At 37.0% G+C, this 21,712-nt stretch overlaps 1 protein-coding gene and 1 pseudogene across 1 annotated transcript in view; one reads left to right on the top strand and one right to left on the bottom strand.

The window, feature by feature from the left end:
* Positions 1–248: 248 nt before the first annotated feature.
* IL1RL1 (interleukin 1 receptor like 1) overlaps positions 249–21,712 on the top strand; it is a 30,840-nt gene continuing 9,376 nt past the window's right edge. The window contains exons 1-8 of the mRNA XM_020987882.2: positions 249–404; positions 2,489–2,696; positions 6,986–7,154; positions 7,247–7,409; positions 10,598–10,669; positions 12,696–12,837; positions 12,928–13,073; positions 21,495–21,641. Coding sequence (XP_020843541.1) covers positions 341–404; positions 2,489–2,696; positions 6,986–7,154; positions 7,247–7,409; positions 10,598–10,669; positions 12,696–12,837; positions 12,928–13,073; positions 21,495–21,641 — 1,111 coding nt within the window. The 5' untranslated portion in view covers positions 249–340. The remainder of the gene's footprint in view (positions 405–2,488; positions 2,697–6,985; positions 7,155–7,246; positions 7,410–10,597; positions 10,670–12,695; positions 12,838–12,927; positions 13,074–21,494; positions 21,642–21,712) is intronic.
* On the bottom strand, positions 1,254–1,939 carry LOC110209450 (zinc finger protein 706 pseudogene; annotated as a pseudogene).

The following is a 21,712-nucleotide window of genomic DNA, read 5'->3' as shown; positions in this document are numbered from 1 at the left end:
GAAGGAAGCCAGGGAAGTCAGGAGGCAGAGATGAAGAAGGAAAGAATTCTACACCTTACGAGACAGGCAGCTGGTGAAAATGCGCAGTTGGGTGGTTGAGTGATTCATTCATTTTTTGAAGCTCAGTGTGGATGTAAATCATGCTCAATAACTATTATCTCCCTCTCTTGATGTGTATGTGTGTGTGTGTGTGTGTGTGTGTGTGTGTGTGTGTGTGCAAATATTGTTTGCTACCTTCTGTAGGCCTTGCAATCTAGTGGATGATCATCTTTGCCATCACGTGCTACCAGTTTATTCCAGTGTTCATTATTTAATTAAATTGTACTAAATTGGGGAAAAAATGGAGTTTTGGTGCTTCCTGGCTTTATCAGCTCTTTTTATAGAGTCCACAGCAGCAATTCAAGGTAAGATTCTGTCTTTCTGTTGATTTTAAAAAACATTTTAATTTAAAAAAATCCTCTTGTCTGACTTTAAGCAAAATTAATTTCAGATATTTTTACTTTATATTAGAGTATTTGCTGGAACTAAGCTGTCAAGGCAAAAGCCCTTTTGTGTTGTGCTGGTTTTCTTTCAGTCCTGTTGCTTTGGGACAAGAGATTCATTTGACTTTGGACTTTAGTCCTAACTGCCATTTGTGACTTTGGGCAAGTTGATCAAGTCAGTCATTCAACCTTTCTGTCCCTCAGTTTTCCCATCTGTAATAATGAGAGAGCAGATCTCTTCAGCTCTAAAATCATTTGAGTTTTTGACAAATGGACCTGCTTTTACATAGACAAGCAACTTTTCCTTTGAAGTATTGCAGTGAATCCAGTTCCAAATTATAGCACCATAGCTCTAGAGCTGGTAGGGATCTCTGAGGCCCTCTAGACCAATACTCATATTTCCAGATGAGGAAAGGGGAAAAAAGCAAACATTTATTAAAGTGCCTACTCTGTGCCCATTATTTTTTATATTTTCCTGTGATGTAAAATCAAAGTAGTACTTTATTAAATGAGTTATTTTACACAATGTGAACAGCAATATAATTACAATTGTAAAAAAATAATTATAATAAGGATGCACTGATTTTCAGGATTTCCAAATCAGGGCCCAACTGTACATTTACACAGAATTGTCTTTGTGTGACGCCCAAAAGGGCACATAGTAAAAATTGTTGATCAACAATTTGTTAGAAGAGCAGCTGCAGGTTTGTTACCTAAGGTCTGAGATAGTAGAAGAGTCAATGGGTGCCATGAATTCACCTGTAAACAACTTTATGCCTGAACGTTAGCAGATTCTGGAGCAAGCAGAATCTTGAAATGTTTGCTCTCAAAGTGCTATCTGAAGGTCTTGGGGTCCGGTATTTGTGTCCTACAGACAGTGCAGGTATAATATATCAAGGCAGCCTTAGCAGTAGTCTTCTGATCATGTCCTTATTTCTTTTTCTGTCCAGCCTTTTTTTCGGCATTTTTCTTCTGAGACTGAATCTTCTGCTGCCCATGAAGTCATATCTGGACTGAGACAGTCAGGCATCCGAGAAGCCGGGTGGAGGGCGGGGGGCAAGAGTGTTGGAGGGCGGGGGAGGGACGGAGGATGGACTGAGTGTGAGAGAGAGTTCTTCCCCCACCGCCTCCTCCACCTCTTCCCCGCGGCTGCTCTCTCTCTGCGCCTTTTTAAAGCACTTCACAAATATTATGTCATTCGATATTCACCAACCCTTTGAAGTAGGTGCTATTAGTATCCCCCTCTTAACAGTTCAGGGAACTGAGGCAGATGGAAGTTAAATGATTTGTCCAGGGTCATACAGCTAGTGAATGTCTTAATCCAGATTTGAATTTAGGTCTTGGGACTACAGGTCCAGCTCACCGTCCTCTCTGCCACCTACTTCCTTCTGAGGCCCAGGGCACTTAAGGAAGTTGTCCAAAGCCACACAGATAGTTAGCATCAGAGGCTGAATCATAGGCTCTGACTTCAGAGCCTATGATTATTATTCCTTATACTGTAACAGGGGGTCCACAGCACCCAGCCAAATGATTATTCACCTGGTGTTCTTTAGCATCCTTTCACTGCTGGATCATAAGTTAGAATTTTCATTTCTGATACAACTGTGAATGCATATTTCACTAGGAAATATTTTTCAAAGCTATACATGGCTGGGATAACTAGATGGCACAGTGGATAGAGTGCTGGGCCTGGAGTCAGGAAGACTTCTCTCCCTAGGTTCAAATTCAGCTTCAAACGATTAATAATGGGGGGTGACCCTGGGCAAATCACTTACCCCCATTTGCCCCAGTTTTCTCATCTTTAAAATGAGCTGGAGAAGGAAATGGCAAACCACTCCGGTATCATTGCTGAGAAAATCCAAAGTGGGGTCATGAAGAGTCAGACATGACTGAAATTATTCAAAAGCAACAACAAAAACACACACAGCGGAGTATCATGTATGTAGTATCATGTATAGATTATCGTGGAGTATGACTTTTGTTTAATTTGTCTTCTTCATTTGCAGCTCGACACTATAATGCAATGGAAAATGAAGCTTTCATTGTGGTGTGTCCTGGAAGAAAAACTGGATTTGAAGTTTACTGGACTTACTTTAAATCTAATAAAAACATTACTACCAGTGAAAGAAATCGGATATATTCCTCAGGGGCCAAACTCAAATTTCTACCAACTTCAATGAATGACTCTGGAATATATACTTGCATTAAAAAAAGGTATGTAGACCTAAGGAGAAAATAATGAAAGAAAAAAATCGTCAGGCAGCCAACCTATGAATGTCAGTCATTTTGATTTGTGTCTTAGTCCTGCCTTGAAGCCAGAAAAATGTGGGTTCAAATCCCACATCTGATACATACTATGTGACTCTGGGCAAATCAAGTAATCTCTGTGCCTGAGTCAACTCCCTAACTATAAGTTGCAGAGAAGGTACCAACTGTCATTGGCACAGGGACTTTCCTCATCTTGTAAGATGCATTTTCCTGAGTTCAAATCTGGCCTCAGACACTATCTGTGTGACCCTGGGCAGGTCACTTTACCCTGCTTGCATAAGTTCCCTCATCTATAAAAATGAACAGGAGAAGGAAATGGCAAACCACTGCAGTATCTTTGCCAAGAAAACCTCAAATGAGGTCATAGAGAATCCAACAGGACTGAAAAATGACTCAATAGTAACAATTTGGTATACTAGTGAAATTCCAGCAATCTCTAGCCATGGCATTCTCCCATTCTTCTTTTAGCTATTTCTTTAAGTAGTTCTTTCTTTTCTGTCTCCCTTAAACCATCTTATGAACCTAAAATTATTGTAATATTGCTAGTAGCTGTGACAGGGAATGGATTTTTACCTGCATCTGAATGAAGCATGTGAAGCTCAGTAGAAAAAAGACATGGCTTGGGGCAGCTAGGTGGTGCAGTGGATAGAGCATGGCCTTGAAGTCAGGAGGACCTGAGTTCAAATTCTGCCTCAGACCAAACACTTGACACTTACTAGCTGTGTGACCCTGGGCAAGTCACTTAACCCCAATTGCCTAAAAGCAAAAAAAAAAAAAGACATGGCTTTACCAAGGGCTGAGGGGCCTTAGAGAAATAGCTTAGCTTTGAATTTGGGGAATAAATAAGAATGAAAAAATAAGAAAGCTCTGAGAGACAAAAACGTAAAAAACCGTAAACTTGAAGCAGGTAAAACAGGGAGTGTCTGGAATGATCAAATTAAATTTTGAAACTGTTCTGTGAGATAACACAAGAAAGATTCTATTACATTATATATTTTTAAATTTAGATTCTTACATTTGCATTATCAAAGAAATATAAGCATATTCACCTTGTACAGAAAAGTGGATAGGATGTTATCTTTAGGTTATAAAAGGATTATTTATTCTCTAAAGATTTAGAAGAATTTTCTTTGCTAATCTACTAGAGCCCACTGACCAACATGTGGCAGTTCATTAAAGATCTCAAATTTTGAGATTTGTCTATTTAAAATTTTCAGTTTCCTGTTTTATTAGTCTGGTAACATATTCTTTTATTTCTTTTATTTTAAATTTTTAAAGTTTATTTTATTTTTAATTTATAGAATAAAACAAACACTTCCATAACAGTATGATTTTAAAAAGATGACTGCACAGGAACCTGCAAGTCTATTACATACAACTTGCTCTTCCTTTTAAATATATAATAAAGTTATCATGTAAAATTCTTTTTTTCCCTTTTTTTCTCTTCTTCTCCCCACCCTAGAGATGGCTATCATTAGATACAAATATGCATATGTTGTATGCATATATGTCTGTGTGTATGTAAATTCATTCTATACATACTTTTATTTATCAGTTCTAACTCTGGATGTATATTTATTTTATTTTTTTTTAATTATACATTTTATCAATGTAAAGTTGGGCTGGTAATTTCTGATCATTTTCTTAATTTATTTTACACTTGTTATAAGCTCTGATTTCAATTTTGGTTATTTTATTTTTCTCTTTCCCTTTATAAAAATGAAATCTTCCAATTGTTTGTTTCATTGATATTTTTTAAAAGCTCCCACCCAAACTTCCCTTAGTTATATTGGTTTACTTATCAATTCAATTGCTGTTATATTTAATACCTGCTCTGATCTTGATCTCCCCCCCTTTTCTGCTTTTATTTTGGTATTTTGTTCCATTTTCTAATTTAAATAGATGGGACACAATGAGGAATTTAGTGCTACAAATTTACCTCTAACTAGGTCCTTATCTCTGCTCTGTTGGTTTATTGCAAACACTTCCTAATTGCTTTCCAGGCTTCCAATCTTTCCTCATTTCTATTCATCCTCAACACAACTGCCACATTGATATTCCTGAAGCCCAGGCCTGACCTTATCAATCCTCTGATCATGAAGCATTCTTTAGCAGCTGCTTATTGCCTCCACCGATATGTTTCTATTCATTAATCAGCCAGAGGACACAGTTGGCTTTTAGCCATGGCATTTACTAGTATAACATAGTAAGTCTAACAATAGAATGCTTACCCCAACAAACAAAATCCCCATTCTCTTTCAAGTATATACATCATCAGTGGAGAGATTGAGCACATCTAGAAAGACCCACACATATAGAAGATGTGTGGAAGGGCAATTTTCATCTCTAGTACCTCAGGGCCAATGATTTCTTCTCATGGTGTTCTCAAACCGTTCCTCAATGGACACAGTATCATTCTTGAGTCAGTCAATTGTTTGGGTTTCTGGAGTTCATTCCTCAACTGTACATAACATCATTAATGGACTTATTTGGTGTATTTCCTACTAAGACACAACATCTGTGCTATGTTGGGCATATGACTCCACCACTCAGTCATGGTCTCCACTGTCTTGGGATCCTGGCCTCTGGTACTGCTATGTGAACTTATATGGCATGGATGTGACTTTAGTCAAGATAGATTATGAAAGAAAGACAAGCCAGTAAGCTGCTAGAATTAATGCAAAAGTAATTGAATCGTGGAAAGAGCCAGAACTTTAACCTAGAAGAATCAGCAGGAAGTTTCCCTAGTCTGGTTCCCTCAGATTCTGAGCCCTGCTTTTCATCCCTTGAAAAGCAGGATCTTGCCCTGGCAACAGATTCTCTTTCCTTGCCAATACTTGAGCCAGAATATTCTTCTTTTTTAAATTCGGACATCTTACTGTGGGCACAAGGCAGAGAAAGAGATGTACAGAGGCAAATTATACAAAGGGCCAAGTCTATTCTTTGTCTATATAGAGCTGGTTCCTAATCATTGTATATGCAAAGTCCCATACCTTTGACAAGCTACAAAAGGGCTACTTAGGGCTTGATGCCCCTAATATGATTGGAACATTCAATTTTATTAGAAGTCCCCTAATCATTCCCTCTCCATATAATTTTTAACCAATGCTTTGTCCAACAGAGCCTTGATAAATTTTATTGATTTTATTGATAAATTTATTGATTTTTTTGTCACATTCTGATTACTAGCTTTACTCTGCATGTACCATTGAAGATTTCATGTCTAAATTTGCCTATAACTTAGAACGCGATTAATTTTGTGCTTAATTTCCATGTATTTGTGCAAAAAAAAATATATATGCTCTGCTTTTCCATTGCATTATCTTAATATATTTATTAAATCTAGTTTCTTTAAAACTCTGTTTAAAGCTTTATCATGTATTCCAAATGTATGTTTTGGTAGGTTTACCATATTCTGAAATCTCCTACCATTACTAATTTTCACTTTTTATTTTTCAGGAGACAATAAACTTTTTCTTTATATGTTTAAATGTTATTCAAAATTAATGTGCTTTCTAAGTATCTTTGAGTATGATATGATTTATTTTTTAAAAAATTGTCAGCTATCTTCACTAAATTTGCATATTTTCTTGAGCAGGGTGTTATGTGATAAATAAGATTAGTTTGAATTTGTGTATATCCTGACATCTTTTGGCATGAGATATGTTTCTTATAAGGAACATATTTGTTGGATTTTATACATTCATTAACTTGTGACTTCCATAACGGAGTTTAATCCTTACATAAATTTAGAGTTGTTTTACCTTCTACCTTTCTTTGTCAAATTGTAATCCATTTATTTTTCAAAAGGGAACACAGACTTAGTCTTGCTCTTTTGATTCCTTGTCTATAGCACTAAATATCTTGCATCATTTCTGATGTTATTGATCATACTCTTTCACTATTCACCTTTTCCAATATCTTTCTCCTGCTTCTCTTTTCCTACAATATATTTTTTGAATTGCATCAATTTATTCATTGTCTCTTAGGTGAATTTTCATTTTCTTGTAAGGATTTTTATCAATTTTATTTCTTTTCAGAGTTTTAATTTACTTATTTTTCAGGAGGAAATTACAGGGCAGCAACTTTCTTCTTCATTTTCCTAAAAGTCTCATTCTATATCAGCCTTCATAAAAATAACAAATAATGACTAGGGTAGGCTTATTTCTTTTCAGACTGGTCAGTGGCAACCTTGGTTTTAAAATTTTTTATTTTGATTCCTTTTATTTTAACAGCTCCAATCTCTCTTATAGTATATATGTGAATATTACAATATATCCGCAAACTTGTGTTATCCCCAACGACCTGTTGTATACAGTAATAAGTGGAACATCTAAAAAGTCAATGCTTCATTGTCCTAGAATTGAATATTATGGTGAAATAGCACATGTGGACTGGTTTAAGGTAAGTGAGAGAGCAATGGTATTGATTGATGCTAGATAATTAACTTAGAGAATTAAGGGTAGCTAGAAATTGAATACAATTTTGTTTTTCAGAATTGTAAAGCTCTCAAAGGACAACATTACTTTGCAAAGAAAGATTACCTGATAATTCAAAATCCAACAGCTGCTGATACAGGCGACTATACCTGTAAATTCATTTACAGTGAAAATGGACCCAATTTCACTGTTACCGCATCTAGGTCATTTATATTTCAAGGTAAATTGCTATATGACAGTGAAGTCTTTGATAAAAACAAAGCATAGTTCTTCTTTTCAAAAAATGTACTTTTTTTTAGTCATTTCCCATAATGATAATTATTAAAGATGGGTGTCCCCAAATCACAATTTTTCCTTTTCCCATGCCATTTCATTTTACAAAGATAAGTGCCTTTGTTAACAGAACATTTCCCTTATATAGAAGTTGCTTTAGAACCATATTATAATAGTGGACAATGAGAGCACTGACTTTCCATATTGTCTGTTTCCCGTTACCTATGCATCACCGAACATCAGGGACATAGATTAATAGCATTCTAGACTTAGAGCTGGAAGGATCCTTAAAGGTGGTTGAGCTCCCTTATCTAGTTGGGCACCTCATTTTGCATATTGGGAAACTGAGGCTAATGAAGACTAAATGGCTTGCCCAAGGTCACACACAGGGATTACATAATGGGACCAGTACTTGAAATTAGGTCTTTTGTCCCCAAATCCATCACAGTACAGTTAGACCATAGTGTAGAAGGTATGAAGGGTAATAGTATAAAATCAGGATAAAAAGATGGATTAGATCCAGATCGTAGAGGGCCGGGAATGCCAGGCTAAGGAGTTTATATTTTATGTCCTAGTTTGTCTTTCAAACAATGGGAAACTACTAAAGGGGTTTAGTAGTCATGGTCATAATTAGGCATTAAGAGGATTCCCTGGCAGCTGAGTGAAGGATGATTTAGAGAGAAAAGAGGAGAAATTAATTAAGAGAATAATACAAATGGTGGGGTGGTGCTTAAGAATTCAACCATGGTAGTAGCTGCAGGAATAGAAGAGAAGGGGTGAATGAAAAAGTTATTGTGGTGGTATGTCATCATGACTTGACAATAGGGTAGGTGGGAGGAAAAGGAAATCATAACAGTCAAGAATAGGTCTGAGATTTTGAATTTGTGAATGATGGATAATTTAGTAGAGGAGTAGATCTAATGAGGAAGATAGTGAATTCAGTTTTGAATTCATTAATATTCTGGATATCCAGAGGACAACTGTAAATGTTAAACTAGAGATCAGAGAGTTGGTCAGAGCTGGAGAAAGAGACTTGCATCTTATCTGATAGTGGGGAAAACTGTAGCCTCAGAAACAGGAAGTTTCAAAGGACAAAAGTTTACAGACCAAGGACAAGAACAAAGTCTAATGAGATCCTCATCTCAGACACTTCCTACCTTGTGACTCTGGGCAGGTCACTAAAATCTGTTTGCCTCAGTTTCCTCACCTGTAAAACAAACTATAAAAGGAAATGGCAAGCCACTCCAGTATCTTTAGGAGATAGAAGAAAGAAGAGCTAGCAATGAAGATTTAGAAGGAGGGATCAGAAGAGAGGAAAACTAGTCCAGTGCTGTATCCTAGAATCCAAAGAAGGGAGGCTAAGAATGGGTTAGGGAGATGAACAGTATCAAAATATTTTATTAAGCTGAAAAATGAGTACTAATGAAAAGTCTTTCCTTGACTTTTGTGGTAAGGAAATCATTAGTGACTTAAAAAAAAGAAGTTTCACTGTAGTGGTAAGAATTCGGTTGAAGGAGGCTGAGGCCTGAGTGGGTGTGGTATAGGCATTGAAATTGAGTGTTGAGAATTCTTTCCAGAAGTTTAGCAGTGAAAGGTCTGAGAGATATGAGGATTGCTTGAAAGGACATCAGGGTTAAGGAGAGGTTATCTTTGGAGATGCTGTACAATTAGGTGATAGAGTGCCAGCCCCAGAGCCAGGAGGACCAGCGTTCAAATCTAGCCTCAGACACTTAATAGCTGTGTGACCTTGGGCAAGTCTCTTAATCCTATTTGCCTCATTCCTCATCTGTAAAATGAGGTAGAAAAGACATGGAAAACCACTTCAGTATCTTTACAAGAAAACCCTCAATTGGGATCACGCAGAGTCAGATATGACTAAAACCACTCAGCAACAGTTAACACAATGAATTTTTTTTAAATTCACTTGTAATTCTTAAATATATTCCCCTATAGAATTTTTCAAGGAGAATGAGGAAGAGATCACTCTAGGAAACAAATGACAGTGTATCATGAGTTCTGAGAAGACAAGGTTCACTAATATATGTGGTCTATAAGATTAAATCATGTTACCTGATATATTTGCCACTTCATTAAATGAAGGCAACAGGGTATAGTGGATGGAGAACTAGCCTTAGAAAGAGGACAGGGGAAGTAACAAGCACTTATTAAGTGCCTATTATAGGCAAGGCACTGTACCAAGTGCTTTACACAACTGTGGGAAGTAGGTGCTATTATTATCCCCATTTTACAGCTGAGGAAACTGAGAGGCAGGCAGAGGTTAACTAACTTGCCCAGGGTCGCTCGGTTAGTGTCTGAGGCCAGATTGGAACTCAAGTCTTCTTAGCTCCCGGTCCAGTGCTCCATACATTATACCACCTAGCTAGCTGCCTTGGTATTGTAAAGACTTGCTTTCAAGTTCCATCTTGTGAAATATATTGTCAGTGTGACCTTGAGCAATTTAATTAATATTTCAGAGTTCCAAATATCTCCTCCAAAACTCTAAGGTGCTGAGAAGTTGTCAATGTGCATCAGTAGATCATAGAATTTGAAGATGAAAAGAACCTTAGAAATTATCTAATTTAACACTCCCATTTTGCAGATGAGGAAAATGAATCCTACATAGGTGGAATACCTTGGCTATAGTCAAACTGTTTAAACTGGGAGAGCTGGGGAATTCCATGCTAGAAATTCCCTATAGGGATAAAATTGTGGACCAAACCAAACAAACAAATAAAATCTTAAAATAAAAACAAACATTGGAAACTTCTGCTTATAATTTCTTTAAACCAGTCTATGAAATCTCCATTATTGTCTTTATAAGTACTCTTTCTAGATTCAGGCTTCCCAGGATTGACAACTAAATTTGTGTAATTTGAAAGGTACTGAAAACTGAAATTTCTTATAATGGTAGGAATGCCTTTTCCCCTTCTAGGAATCTAGTACATTGGTGGAATACTGTGAACAGTTCAGAAGACAGACTGATTCCTGATTGTGATTGGGCTTCTTCCATCAGGTTTCCCTAGTTTTCTCTGATTCCATCTAAGAACATCCCATAAATAAATGATAACTCAGAATCTGAACTTCAAGTTCTTAACTCAATTAATATTCAATACTCTCTTTTCCTTTGCTTTTAAGGTGAAAGTAATTACTCCATGCGTCCAGAAATTATTTACCCTGTGAACAATCACCTCATAGAAGTAGAGCTTGGTAAGAATTTCTTCAAATACTATCATGGTGTACTGGAAGGTTGGGGATTGTATTTTATAACTTTTAGGTTACTGGTCAGGAGCTTCACAATTGCTTTAGTAGGGATTAGGTAATAATAACATTTCACGTTTTGGAGCTCTGAACAATTTCAGAGCATTTCCCTGATGTCACTTGGTCTAGCATGAACATAATAAGTCTTAGTCCATGTGACTCCAAATGAATGAATGAATGAATGAATGAATGAATGAATGAATGGAAGAGGAAAAAAACCCCACATTTATGTGCAAAGCACTGTGCTATGTAGCCAGGGACTACAAATAGAAAAGTAAGACGACCCCTGTTCTCAAGCAGCTAACATTCTAATGGGACATGAAAGGAATCAAATGGGTGCCAGAAAAGAAAATCTGACAGTAGCTGCAGAAGATTCCTATCATATTCTTCTGCTCCTTGCTAATAGTTTGGTTTTCAAAAGAATCTGTATTTGTAGGTGGGTGGGTGGAGTTTCTAAGTACTTGTAGACAAGTCATCTTTTGACATGCTACATTGTCCAATTGGAGGTTGCAGATGGAATTGTGGGCAGTGCCAGGGTAAGTAATGCAAGGTAAAGGGAATAGGGAATGGGAAAGGGAATTTCTGCAGATGACATGACTTTTAAAAGATATTTATAAGTTTGAAATGAGGTAAATTCAGTGCCAGTGGTGCCATAAAGAGGACTACACTGGGAATTCCTAGTGGAAGACCTGAATTCAAATCTGGCTTCAGATACTTACTAGTGTGACCTTAGACAAATCATTTAACTCTGATTGCCTCAGTTTCCTTATCTATAAAATGAGCTGGAGAAGGAAATGGCAAATCACTGCAGTATCTTTGCCAAGAAAACCTCAAATTGGGTCATGGAGAGTTGGACACAACTGAAACAATTCAAAGACACAGAAAGGGTACAGAAACACTATAACCTCCTTATTCTTGGAAGTTGTGCCCTTCATGATGAGTTTTAAATACAACAAAACCTTTTTTCAGAATGTTAAACCCATTCTTAGCTTAAAGGCTAATTGCCAACCCTGCTGTAGTCTGTCACTTCTTAAACTGTGGGTCACAGCCCCATATGGAATCAAGTAACTGAATGTGGAGGTCACAAAACTTTGGCAACTGTAAAAGGTTTCTGAATGAGTAATGACCAAAAATTAACTCAAAATCAAACACATAATGAATGGGAGGTGTTTCTGGCAGCACTTGCACCATGCAACTTCACTTAAGCCTTGGCTCTGAACACATGACATGCATACTTTGCACTACTCGTGCCATCATGCCACACAGTCCCAATGAAGTCTGTATTCAAACAATATCAGTTCTTTTTCTGAAGGCAGATAGTATGCTTCATCATTAGTCCTTTGAAATTGTCTTGGATCATCGTATCGTTGAGAATAGCTAAGTTATTCACAGTTCTTCATTGTACAATATTGCTGTTACTGTGTACAACGACCTCTGGTTCTGTTCACTTCACTTTGCATCAGTTCATGTAAGTCTTTCCAGGTTTTTCTGAAATCACCCTGCTTATCATTTTTTTTAAGGCAATTGGGGTTAAGTGACTTGCCTGGGGTCACACAGCTAGTAAATGTCAAGTGTTTGATCTGAGGCCGGATTTGAACTCAGCTCCTCCTGACTTCAGGGCCGGTGCTCTATCCACTGCACCACCTAGCTGCCCCCTTATCATTTCTTATAGCACAATAATATTCCATCACAATCATATACCATAACTTTGTTAGCCATTCCCCAATTAATGGGCACCCCTTCAATTTCCAATTCTTAGCCACCACGAAAAGAGCTGCTACAAATATTTTTGTACAAATGGTTGACCACACATATTTGTTAACTTGAGTTTTGCTTTTCTCCCCACCTCTGTGAGGAAGGAGAAAGTGGGAGAGAGAGAAAAATAAAAGTTTGTTCACCTAAAAAATAAGTTAAAATGTAAACAAAGAGAGAGAGAGAAAATATATCAATGATTTTTTTTTTCATTTCTGTCTAGGAACCAATGTGAATATGTCATGTAAAGCTTGCTTGGGAAAAGGCTCTCAGATGATAGATCAAGTTGGATGGTGTATTAAAGAGAAGAACAGTATTAACTGCATCAAAAATTCTCGATTTCATGAGGAAAACAAAGAAATAAAGTAATATTACTTGGCCTTAAATATTTTCTTCCTTTCATAAATTTTACAACCTGCAGAATAACTACTAAAGGTAACAATTTGGTTTCTTAGGTCTATCACCAACTTATACTGTAGAAACGTCATTTTAAGAACAGCTAACCTGAGGAAAGAAGACCTGTCCTTGGAATTTTATTGTTGGGCCTTGAATGAACATGGAGCAAAAGAACACAGAGTAAGAATCAGAATAAAAAAGACAAGTAAGTCGATGTGTCTGTGGAAGTTTAGATGATATTTTTGGATGTTTTGTCCCATATTTCTTTTTCTTCTGTTGTCTAACCCTGGGCAACAACATTGGTTTAATTCCCTCCTTGGGGCAAACTGTGGGCATTTTCTTGACTCCAGGGTGGATGGAATGCAACTAATGCCAGGAAGCTTTGAGAACATAGCTTTCCCGTGGCCCAGCTTACTGAACAATATTTCATGGGTCTTTCTCCTCTCTCTCAAAATTTAGTTCTTGTACTGTCTTTTCCTTTTCCTGGACTCCCATGCTATTATTGGCCCTCTAATTTGTTATATATAGCAGGTAACTTATTTGTAATATTTATATATGTTATTATTATAATTTAGCCAACACATGAACTTCCTCAACAAATGTATGTGTGCGAGCACACACACATACACACTCACACACACACACACACACACACACACACTTTTGGTTGTTTCTGAAGTTAACAAAGCTGCTATGCCTATTTTTACTAAGTTTGGGAAGTAATGTGGACCACTGGAAGGAATGCTGCTTGTGGAGTTAGTAAACCTAGGTTCAAATCCTCACATCTGACACTTAATAGCTAGGTGACTTTGGATACTTAACCTCTTTGGGCCTCAGTTTTTTCAGTTATAAAGTTGAGGGGGTAAGGTAGGAATGGTGTCTAGTAAGATGCCTAGGTAGCTAGATGGTTTAATGGATAGAGTGCAAGATCTAGAGTCAGGAAGACTCATCTTCATGAGTTCCAATTTGGCCTCAGACAACTACCAGCTGTGTGACCCTGGGCAAGTCACTTCACCCTGTTTGCCTCAGTTTCCTCATATGAAAAATGAGCTAGAGTATCTCTGCCAAGGAAACCCCCAGTGGGGTCACAAAGAGTTGGTCATGACTGAAAAATGACTGAACTGAAAATAAGATGACTTCTGAGGTCTGCTCTGGATCTATGTTCTGTTCTATTACTATATACGTATTACTATATGAAATATATATATATATATGTATTACTATATGATTTCAATGAAAGCACTTTATGATCATAGAGGTGAGAGATCCATATTTTTGTTCAGCTTCAGAAGATAATAGGTTCAATACTCATCTTTAATGGAAAAATCCCTGGTGCAAGAGTCAGAAGGCCTGGGTTTGAATCCCAACTCAATTGCTAGCTTTCTAAGTGTGGGCAAAATGACTATTTTGTCACTGTAAGCCTGTCTACTTATCTATAAAATGGGGGTGGGAGATGTTTAAATTAAGTGACCTAGAAGGTTCTTAATAACTCTAAATTAATGATCCTATTAAATGTAACTCATTTAAGATATAGTCATGAATAACAGTTCCTTGGAGAGTGGACACAATAAATGTTTATTGAATTAAACTGATCAAATCACTATATTCTGATATTTAGCTTTATTATATCTTATATATGCTGAGCATATAGATCACATACTTTAACGGGGGACAAGGGATGGAGGGATCGGTCTAGACCTGAAATTTCTTTGGCATAGGGAACTCTTAGTAAGGAAATTCTCTCCACCAATGTAAATCAACACTTGCAATATAGCTTAAAATATCAGAGAGTTTCCTGATGCACTGGGAAATTAAATTATTTGTCTAGGATTACATAGTTAGTATGTGCCAGAAACTAGACTTGAACCCAGGTCTTTCTGAGTCCTAGGGTAGCTCTCTCTCCATTACCCTAAACTCCGTATTTTTTAATTCTTTGCATACGTTTATATTATTGGGGCAGCTAGGTGGCACAGCTGATAGAGCTCCGGCCTTGGAGTCAAGAGGACCTGAGTTCAAATCTGACCTCGGACACTTGATACTTCCTAGCTGGGTGTCCCTGGGCAAGTCATTTAACCCCAATTGCTTCACCGAAAAGCAAAAAATAATGATGTTACACTTCTGTTACCATATACAAGTACTGTGATATTTTCATACTTCTTTCTATTATTATATATAGCTTAATCATGACAGCAATTTTCTATTTATTTTATTAAGTGGAATTAGTATTTTTATGCAAATTAGAAATGATAAATTATTAATAGCCTCCTTGGGATTTTGCTCCACATTATTAGGTTTTAGCATAGTAATATAGCATGAATTATATTTGAAAATATGAAACCAAGTGTTTTTCAGCACAGTTCTTCCTGAGTCTGGTGTGCCTTTACTTATTTTGGGGGGACTATGAACCTACGATTTCATTGATATAGGACAGTAGGGTCGGACTAAAATAGAAAAAGGAGGCAGGAAATGATTACAAAGAAACAAAATATATATTCCTAGAGGCTGCATATTAAGTTAGAAAACTAATCTTCTATTATTTATTTTGTTAAGCTACATTTATTTTGAAAAATATAAATTATGTTCCATGTTATTTTCATATATTTTGTTAAATATTTCCTAATTATATTTTAATCTGATTGGGGGGGGATACAACGCGGCTTGTGATTCATGTGATCCTCTAAAGTAGGGAACTCCCACCTTTTATGAATGTATACAACATTTTCTTTGCAACATATAATTTTAGAAAAGTGCCTAAGGTACTGAGATGATAAACGACTTGTCTAGAGTCACACAAACAGTATACGAGAGGTAATTTTGCTCAGTGGATAGAGAGTCGGTCTCTGAAGAGTGACCCTGCTATTTCTGTGGTGGTATTTTTTTTTCAAATAGGAAATCTTCTTTCACACATAACCTGAGCACAAGACAAATTCACCAGCACTTACTAAGTCATCTTCCATTATGAAGGACTGACAAGATTTCTTAGTTTGATCACTTGATTTGAATCTGGAGGTAGCCTGTTTATTAACTGACTCTGAGAATTGTTATTATGTAGTTCACCCTTATTCCATTTGATAGCTTCATGGTTATGGGGGAGCAGTTATGAACTTTGGAAGCCAAATATTTAAGATAGATTTAAACAACCACGTGTGTATACAGGTTATTCAAATGTTTTTCTGTCAGGAGGCCGGACATTGACCTTCAGATGTTCTCCTGCACTGTTTGACAAGGGCTTTCTAGTTATCTGTGCGTTAAAATTACTCTCAGTTGGTCTTTGTTCATTTAAATGTTCTGCCTGGTCTGTATCATATTTTTCTTTGCAAACAAGTGACACATTCCGCTTTGGTAGCTGTGTGTATCAAACAAAAACCTAATGACTTGAAGTTTTATTCCCTGTTGGAATACTTTACCTTTAATCGTAGAATAAAATAAATTGCAAAAATCATCGTTCCTTTTTTTTAAAAGCAGAAATTACAAAATGCATTGTCTCTTATTACTTCAACTGTTTAACATTTGTATGTGTAGTTTTATATTGCTTATACACAGCTTTTTTGTACTTTAATAACATTTACATATAAGCATTTACATAATGCTTTAATGTTTGTGAAGTACTTTACAAATATTATCTCATTCTAACCTGACAACAACCTTGGAGGTAGATGCTATTATTATCTCCTTCTTACAAGAGAGAGATTCAGTGGTTTGCCCAGGGGCCATGGAGCTAGTAGTGTGTAAGGCCAAATTTATACAGTCTTCCTGACTTCAAGACCAGTGATCTATCCACTGTTCCTCTTCTATTTAGTGTATATTCTTACACAATTTTCCATCCTTCTGTCTAGTCTAGAGAGTTGGCAAATTTTGGAAAACAATGTGACTTTCCTCCATCTGGGTGGAGATGGGGGAAATTACAGTTTCAGGGGCTGAATGTTGTACATACTGTTGTTGTTTTGGTATGTATTGTTCAACTTTATTATATTAAGGAAGTTCCATGGTGTAATGTGTATATTTGAAGGTGCACATAACAAAAAAAAAAAAAAAGACTGTGTCGGGGACAGCTAGGTGGTGCACAGCCAGATAGAGTACCAGTCCTGGATTCAGGAGGACCTGAGTTCAAATCCGACCTCAGACACATGATATGTCCTAGCTGTCTGACTCTGGGCAAGTCACTTAGGTACAATCACCTCACCAAAAAGAAAAAGACTGTGAAATAAAAAACAAAGGAGTAACTTTTTTTTTTAAAAGAGAGATTCTGTAGTCTCATAATTTCCTTGTTGCTATTTTGGGGGCCTAGTTTATTTAAAATATACTTCACTTAAATTTTATTAATGCTCATATTATTTGTCACTCAAAGAAATATCAGAAAGATAAAAGTAAATCATTTAAAAAAATCATTTAAACATGCTAATCATTTTTAAAAAACAAACAGTATGGTTACATTCTAACCTTTTTTTAAGCAGCCTAATTGATTGCCTGGTTATATTGGCTTTGGGACAGGGAAGAGGTAAAACAGGGAGGGAGGTAGGGAGGGAGGGAGTATTACCTGCTGCTGCCTTTTTTACTGGGGAGGAAAACAGAGATATGATGATTCAGGAGGCAGTACCATCAGTGGGAAGGGTGCCACTTGGAATCAGAGCTCTGAGATTTAAATTTTATCTCTAATGAGCACCAGCTGGATGACGATGAGAAAGCCACTTCTCGCCTCGGTCTTAATTTCTTCACTTGCAAAATGGGAGATTTTAATATTTTTGATTGAATAGGCCTAGTGTGGAGAAAGCCATTTATAAACCTGAAAACCCCACGTAAATGTGAATTATCATTAGTATTCTATTCTTTTGGTAGGGAAGTGAGTGGAGCTGTCATGAGAGTGACACAGATCACTGCTGCCTATTCTATTCTGTTTTCTTCAAGAGCGTGTCTTCCCATAAAAAAAAACTTGCCTTTTGCATAACAACAACCACCCCAGCAAATATATCATGAGTCGATATTCTTAGGAACGAGCTTCTTAGCCTCTGTTGCCTTCTTATTAACCTAATCATCTAATCATTTCTGTGATAGCAAGGTCTATTCCCCAGGGTAATGAGTTTATTCTCTGTGACAAGTGTATGTGTGTGTGTATACATACATACACATAAATACATACAAATGGAATGAGCAAAATCCAGAGTAGTTTTCAGGGACTAAAAGTTGCAGTAAATCAGGAAAGATTTCTTTTAAAGGATGGTGGTTGAGCTCCAACCTTGAAGGAAGAGAGACAATCTATGAGGCAAAGATAGAGGGGAAATGCAAAGACTTGAGAGGTTTGGAAAGAGAACCAAATGCAGAAGAAAATAACCTCAGTTGTTAACTACCATTTGTTAAGATGCTTAATTAGGAAGAAGTGTGAGATAAACTTGGTATGTCTCATCAGGACCATTAAGCAGTATTTGAAAATACACCTTTTGTTTTTTGATTGAGAAGTCATCTTGAATAGTGCCATAATAATAAACTAATTGTTCTTTGGCCAATGCTTTCTTTCTTCATGTTATTCCCTTGCTCAAAAGCAGCCAAGCAACCAAAACCAACCAACCAACCAACCAAACAAACAAACAAAAACAAACAAACAAGCAAACCAAACTTCAATGACCACTTCTAGCCTAGAGCATGAAATCTGATCCCTAGTCTGGCATTCCTGATCCTTCATAATCTGACCATATTCTACTTGTTCAAACTTATTTCCCCAGAACAAAACCCTTACTGTAGCCAAGCTAAATTACTCCTTATCCCCCAAACACGTCTCATACATTTCTGTTTCTACGTTTACCTACTCTGTTGATGCAATGTCCTTCATTCTACCACTCTAAAGTCTAGCCATTCCTTACAGCCCACCTCAAATCTTACGTTAAGAGGCAATATATTGTCTTGCAAAAAGTACTGTGCAAGAGCCAGCAAGACATGGGTTTGTATCTTGAAGGAGTCAGTAACATCTGGGTTTGAATCCTACATCTAACATTTACTAGCTGTGTGATCTTGGGCAAGTGTCTTTAGTTTTCTGGCCCTGTTTCTTCAACTATAAAATGGGGAAAATAACAATTGTAGTAACTAATGTGTGGGATGCCACTCAAATTAAAGAACACACAGAGGTATCCAAGGAGAAACAGAAAGTTAATTTTTTATTATTATTATTTCAAACCTGGAGATTTGGGTGTCCCTCTACCAGAATACTCTGATGAAAGGAGACACAGACAGAAGCAAAGGACCTGATTAAATACCCTAATGGGCAAATTCCCCCCTCCCACCAACTGTCCACTATTTGGCTCACAGTCTCAATGTACCATTGAAACTGAAAACAAAACAATGAACACAATATATTTCTTAGTTTGCTGAAGTAATACCAAAGAAGCAATTAAAGATGTGCAGTCACTGTGCTGTGTAGCCAGGTCACCATAACCGAAATATACGGGGGTGGAGGGGGCTTCTTCAGGAGTTTCAGGCTTGGCAAACTTTAACTACTTAACAATGGCATGGGGGGGTTGGTACTTGGGGTTGAATTCCCGTAAATCAGGTGATTTCTAGTAAACCGAAACAGGCCTGTCAGGCTGCTATGCCTGCCTTAAGTCTAATACAATTCATATTTATTCTTCTAAAAAGTTTTCATGGGACTGCTCATCCCACTCAGCCTTATCCCAAACCTGAATTACACTGAGGAGTCTTCACCGGGACATCCCATTCACTACCTTATAGGGTTATTGTGAGGATTACATGTTTTAATGTGTTGAAAGAGCTTTGCAGACCTTAATGTGCTGTAAAATGTTGCTATCATTATATTAAGCCTTTCCTGAACACTCTGGACTTCCCTAATTCACTTTCTAGTCTTCTTCCTCTACCTATCTTCTCTCTTTTGTGTAGTTCAGTTGTTTCAGTCATGTCTGACTCTTTATAACCCCATTTGGGGTTTTTTGTTTTGTTTTGGGGTTTTTTTTGGCAAAGATGCTGGCGTGCTTTGCCATTTCCTTCTCCAGCTCAGGAAATGAGGCAAACAGGATTGAGTGATTTGACCAGGGTCACCTAGTCAGTAAATGTCTGAGGCTAGATTTGAACCTCAGGATGATGAATGTTCCTAACTCCAGGCCCAGCACTCTATACACTTCACCACATAGGTGACCATCTTGTCTCTTACCCCACTGAAAAGCCTCCCACCCTGTGGTCCTGCTCTCTTGATTGATGATTTCCTCCTTTGGACCACCATCTTATGAAGGAGCCCAGCCATGCGGCCATGTTTTCATCTGGACATAACTGGATTTCTTCTTCATTTCACACCTCCTAACTTGCTGCCAATTAGGTACCATTTTCCTTTCTCCCCCTTTGCCTTCCTTCTCTATAGGTTTTGTCTTCTTCCATTAGGATATATTACTTGAGTAGGGGCCATTTTGCTTGGTTATATTTATATCCCCATCTCTTCATACAGTGTGTAACACTTAATAAATAATTAATTACTATCTACCTATCTGAAGAGGTCTAGAGGTTTTGGGGTGCTGCTGGAACCCCAAGATCATGGTACCAGGCCCTGCCTGAATGAATTCAACTCAAATCTTCTTCAGCCAGAGGAAAAGTTTATTAGTGATAAAACACTTAGGCCAGGTGACACCCTTAAGGATGGGCGGGCATGAGAAAGTCTTAACCTTTTGAGCGTGAGATTCTCAGCCCCCAATGAGGGCCAGGGCAGATCTTATATACTTTGGGTGACCAGGGAAGGGTCTGGGAAAATGGTCTGGGAAAAGGGTCTGGGTGAGAATTCCCAGAGATTGGAATGTCTAAGAGATTGAATAGACAATGGGAATAGATAACAAAGGAACTGAAAGGTATCTGAATGAGATTAAAAGGTAGGCTAAGGCTTTCAAAAGGGAGTTGAGGGGCTGGGGCCTGTAGACAAAGGGGAGCCAGATTCCTTTTGGGTCAAGGGGTGAAGACCTCGGCTTGGGCCACACCCCATCATATCTATCCGTACATTGTCTATCTGTCTATCTATCTGTCTATCTATCTATCTATCTATCTATCTATCTATCTATCTATCTATCTATCTATTCTAGACCAGAATAACCTCTCTTACATTTGAATGTCTCTAATTTGGAGACTGCTGCCATAGTCTATGTATGAGGTGATATAAGGGCCCAGGCTAAAATAGAGAGTGGGTCTGAAAAGGGGCAGAGAGAAACATTATAAAGAGAAAATAAACAGAATTATGGGACAATGAGAGAATCCAAAGAGTCGAAGATTTATTTATATTTGGCTTCTATTACATACTTACTTTTGTTTAATTTATGACTTTTTCATAGGAAGCTATTTTATTTTATCATCTGGATTCAAAATGTCTCTACATTAAAAACTGTCTTTACATTTCTTTGCAGCTTCCATTCTTTCCAGTACCTAATACAAGGTCTTATACATGGTACTAAATATGTTTTTATTGATTGACACTAATATAAGCCATGAAAATTCTGAATAGATAACAAATATGTTATTGCAAGTGAAAACTAATTTTTGGTTGAAACATTTTTTAATGTAATGTTATTCATCCTACCTTGCTTTAGTTGTAACAACATTTTTTTTTCTTCCTTCTTTATCTCTTCTCTCCCCACTTTTTTCAAAATAGCTGGTCAACTAAGCACCTACTACATACTTGCAGGATTTAGTACATTGTTAATCCTAATTATTATACTAATAGTAATATTAAAAATATTCTGGATTGATTTGATTCTGCTATGGCGAGAGGTAGCTAGACCTTATAAATCCAGGAATGGTGAGTATTAAGTTCAAAATTTCTTTTTTTTGGAAATTTTTCATAAAAGATACATATTATTTTCAGATTCT

This window comes from Phascolarctos cinereus, unplaced genomic scaffold, assembly GCF_003287225.1.
Source record: "Phascolarctos cinereus isolate Bilbo 61053 unplaced genomic scaffold, phaCin_HiC Scaffold_7;HRSCAF=346, whole genome shotgun sequence".
Taxonomy (NCBI): Eukaryota; Metazoa; Chordata; class Mammalia; order Diprotodontia; family Phascolarctidae; genus Phascolarctos; species Phascolarctos cinereus.
This window is presented reverse-complemented; position numbering and strand designations above follow the sequence as displayed.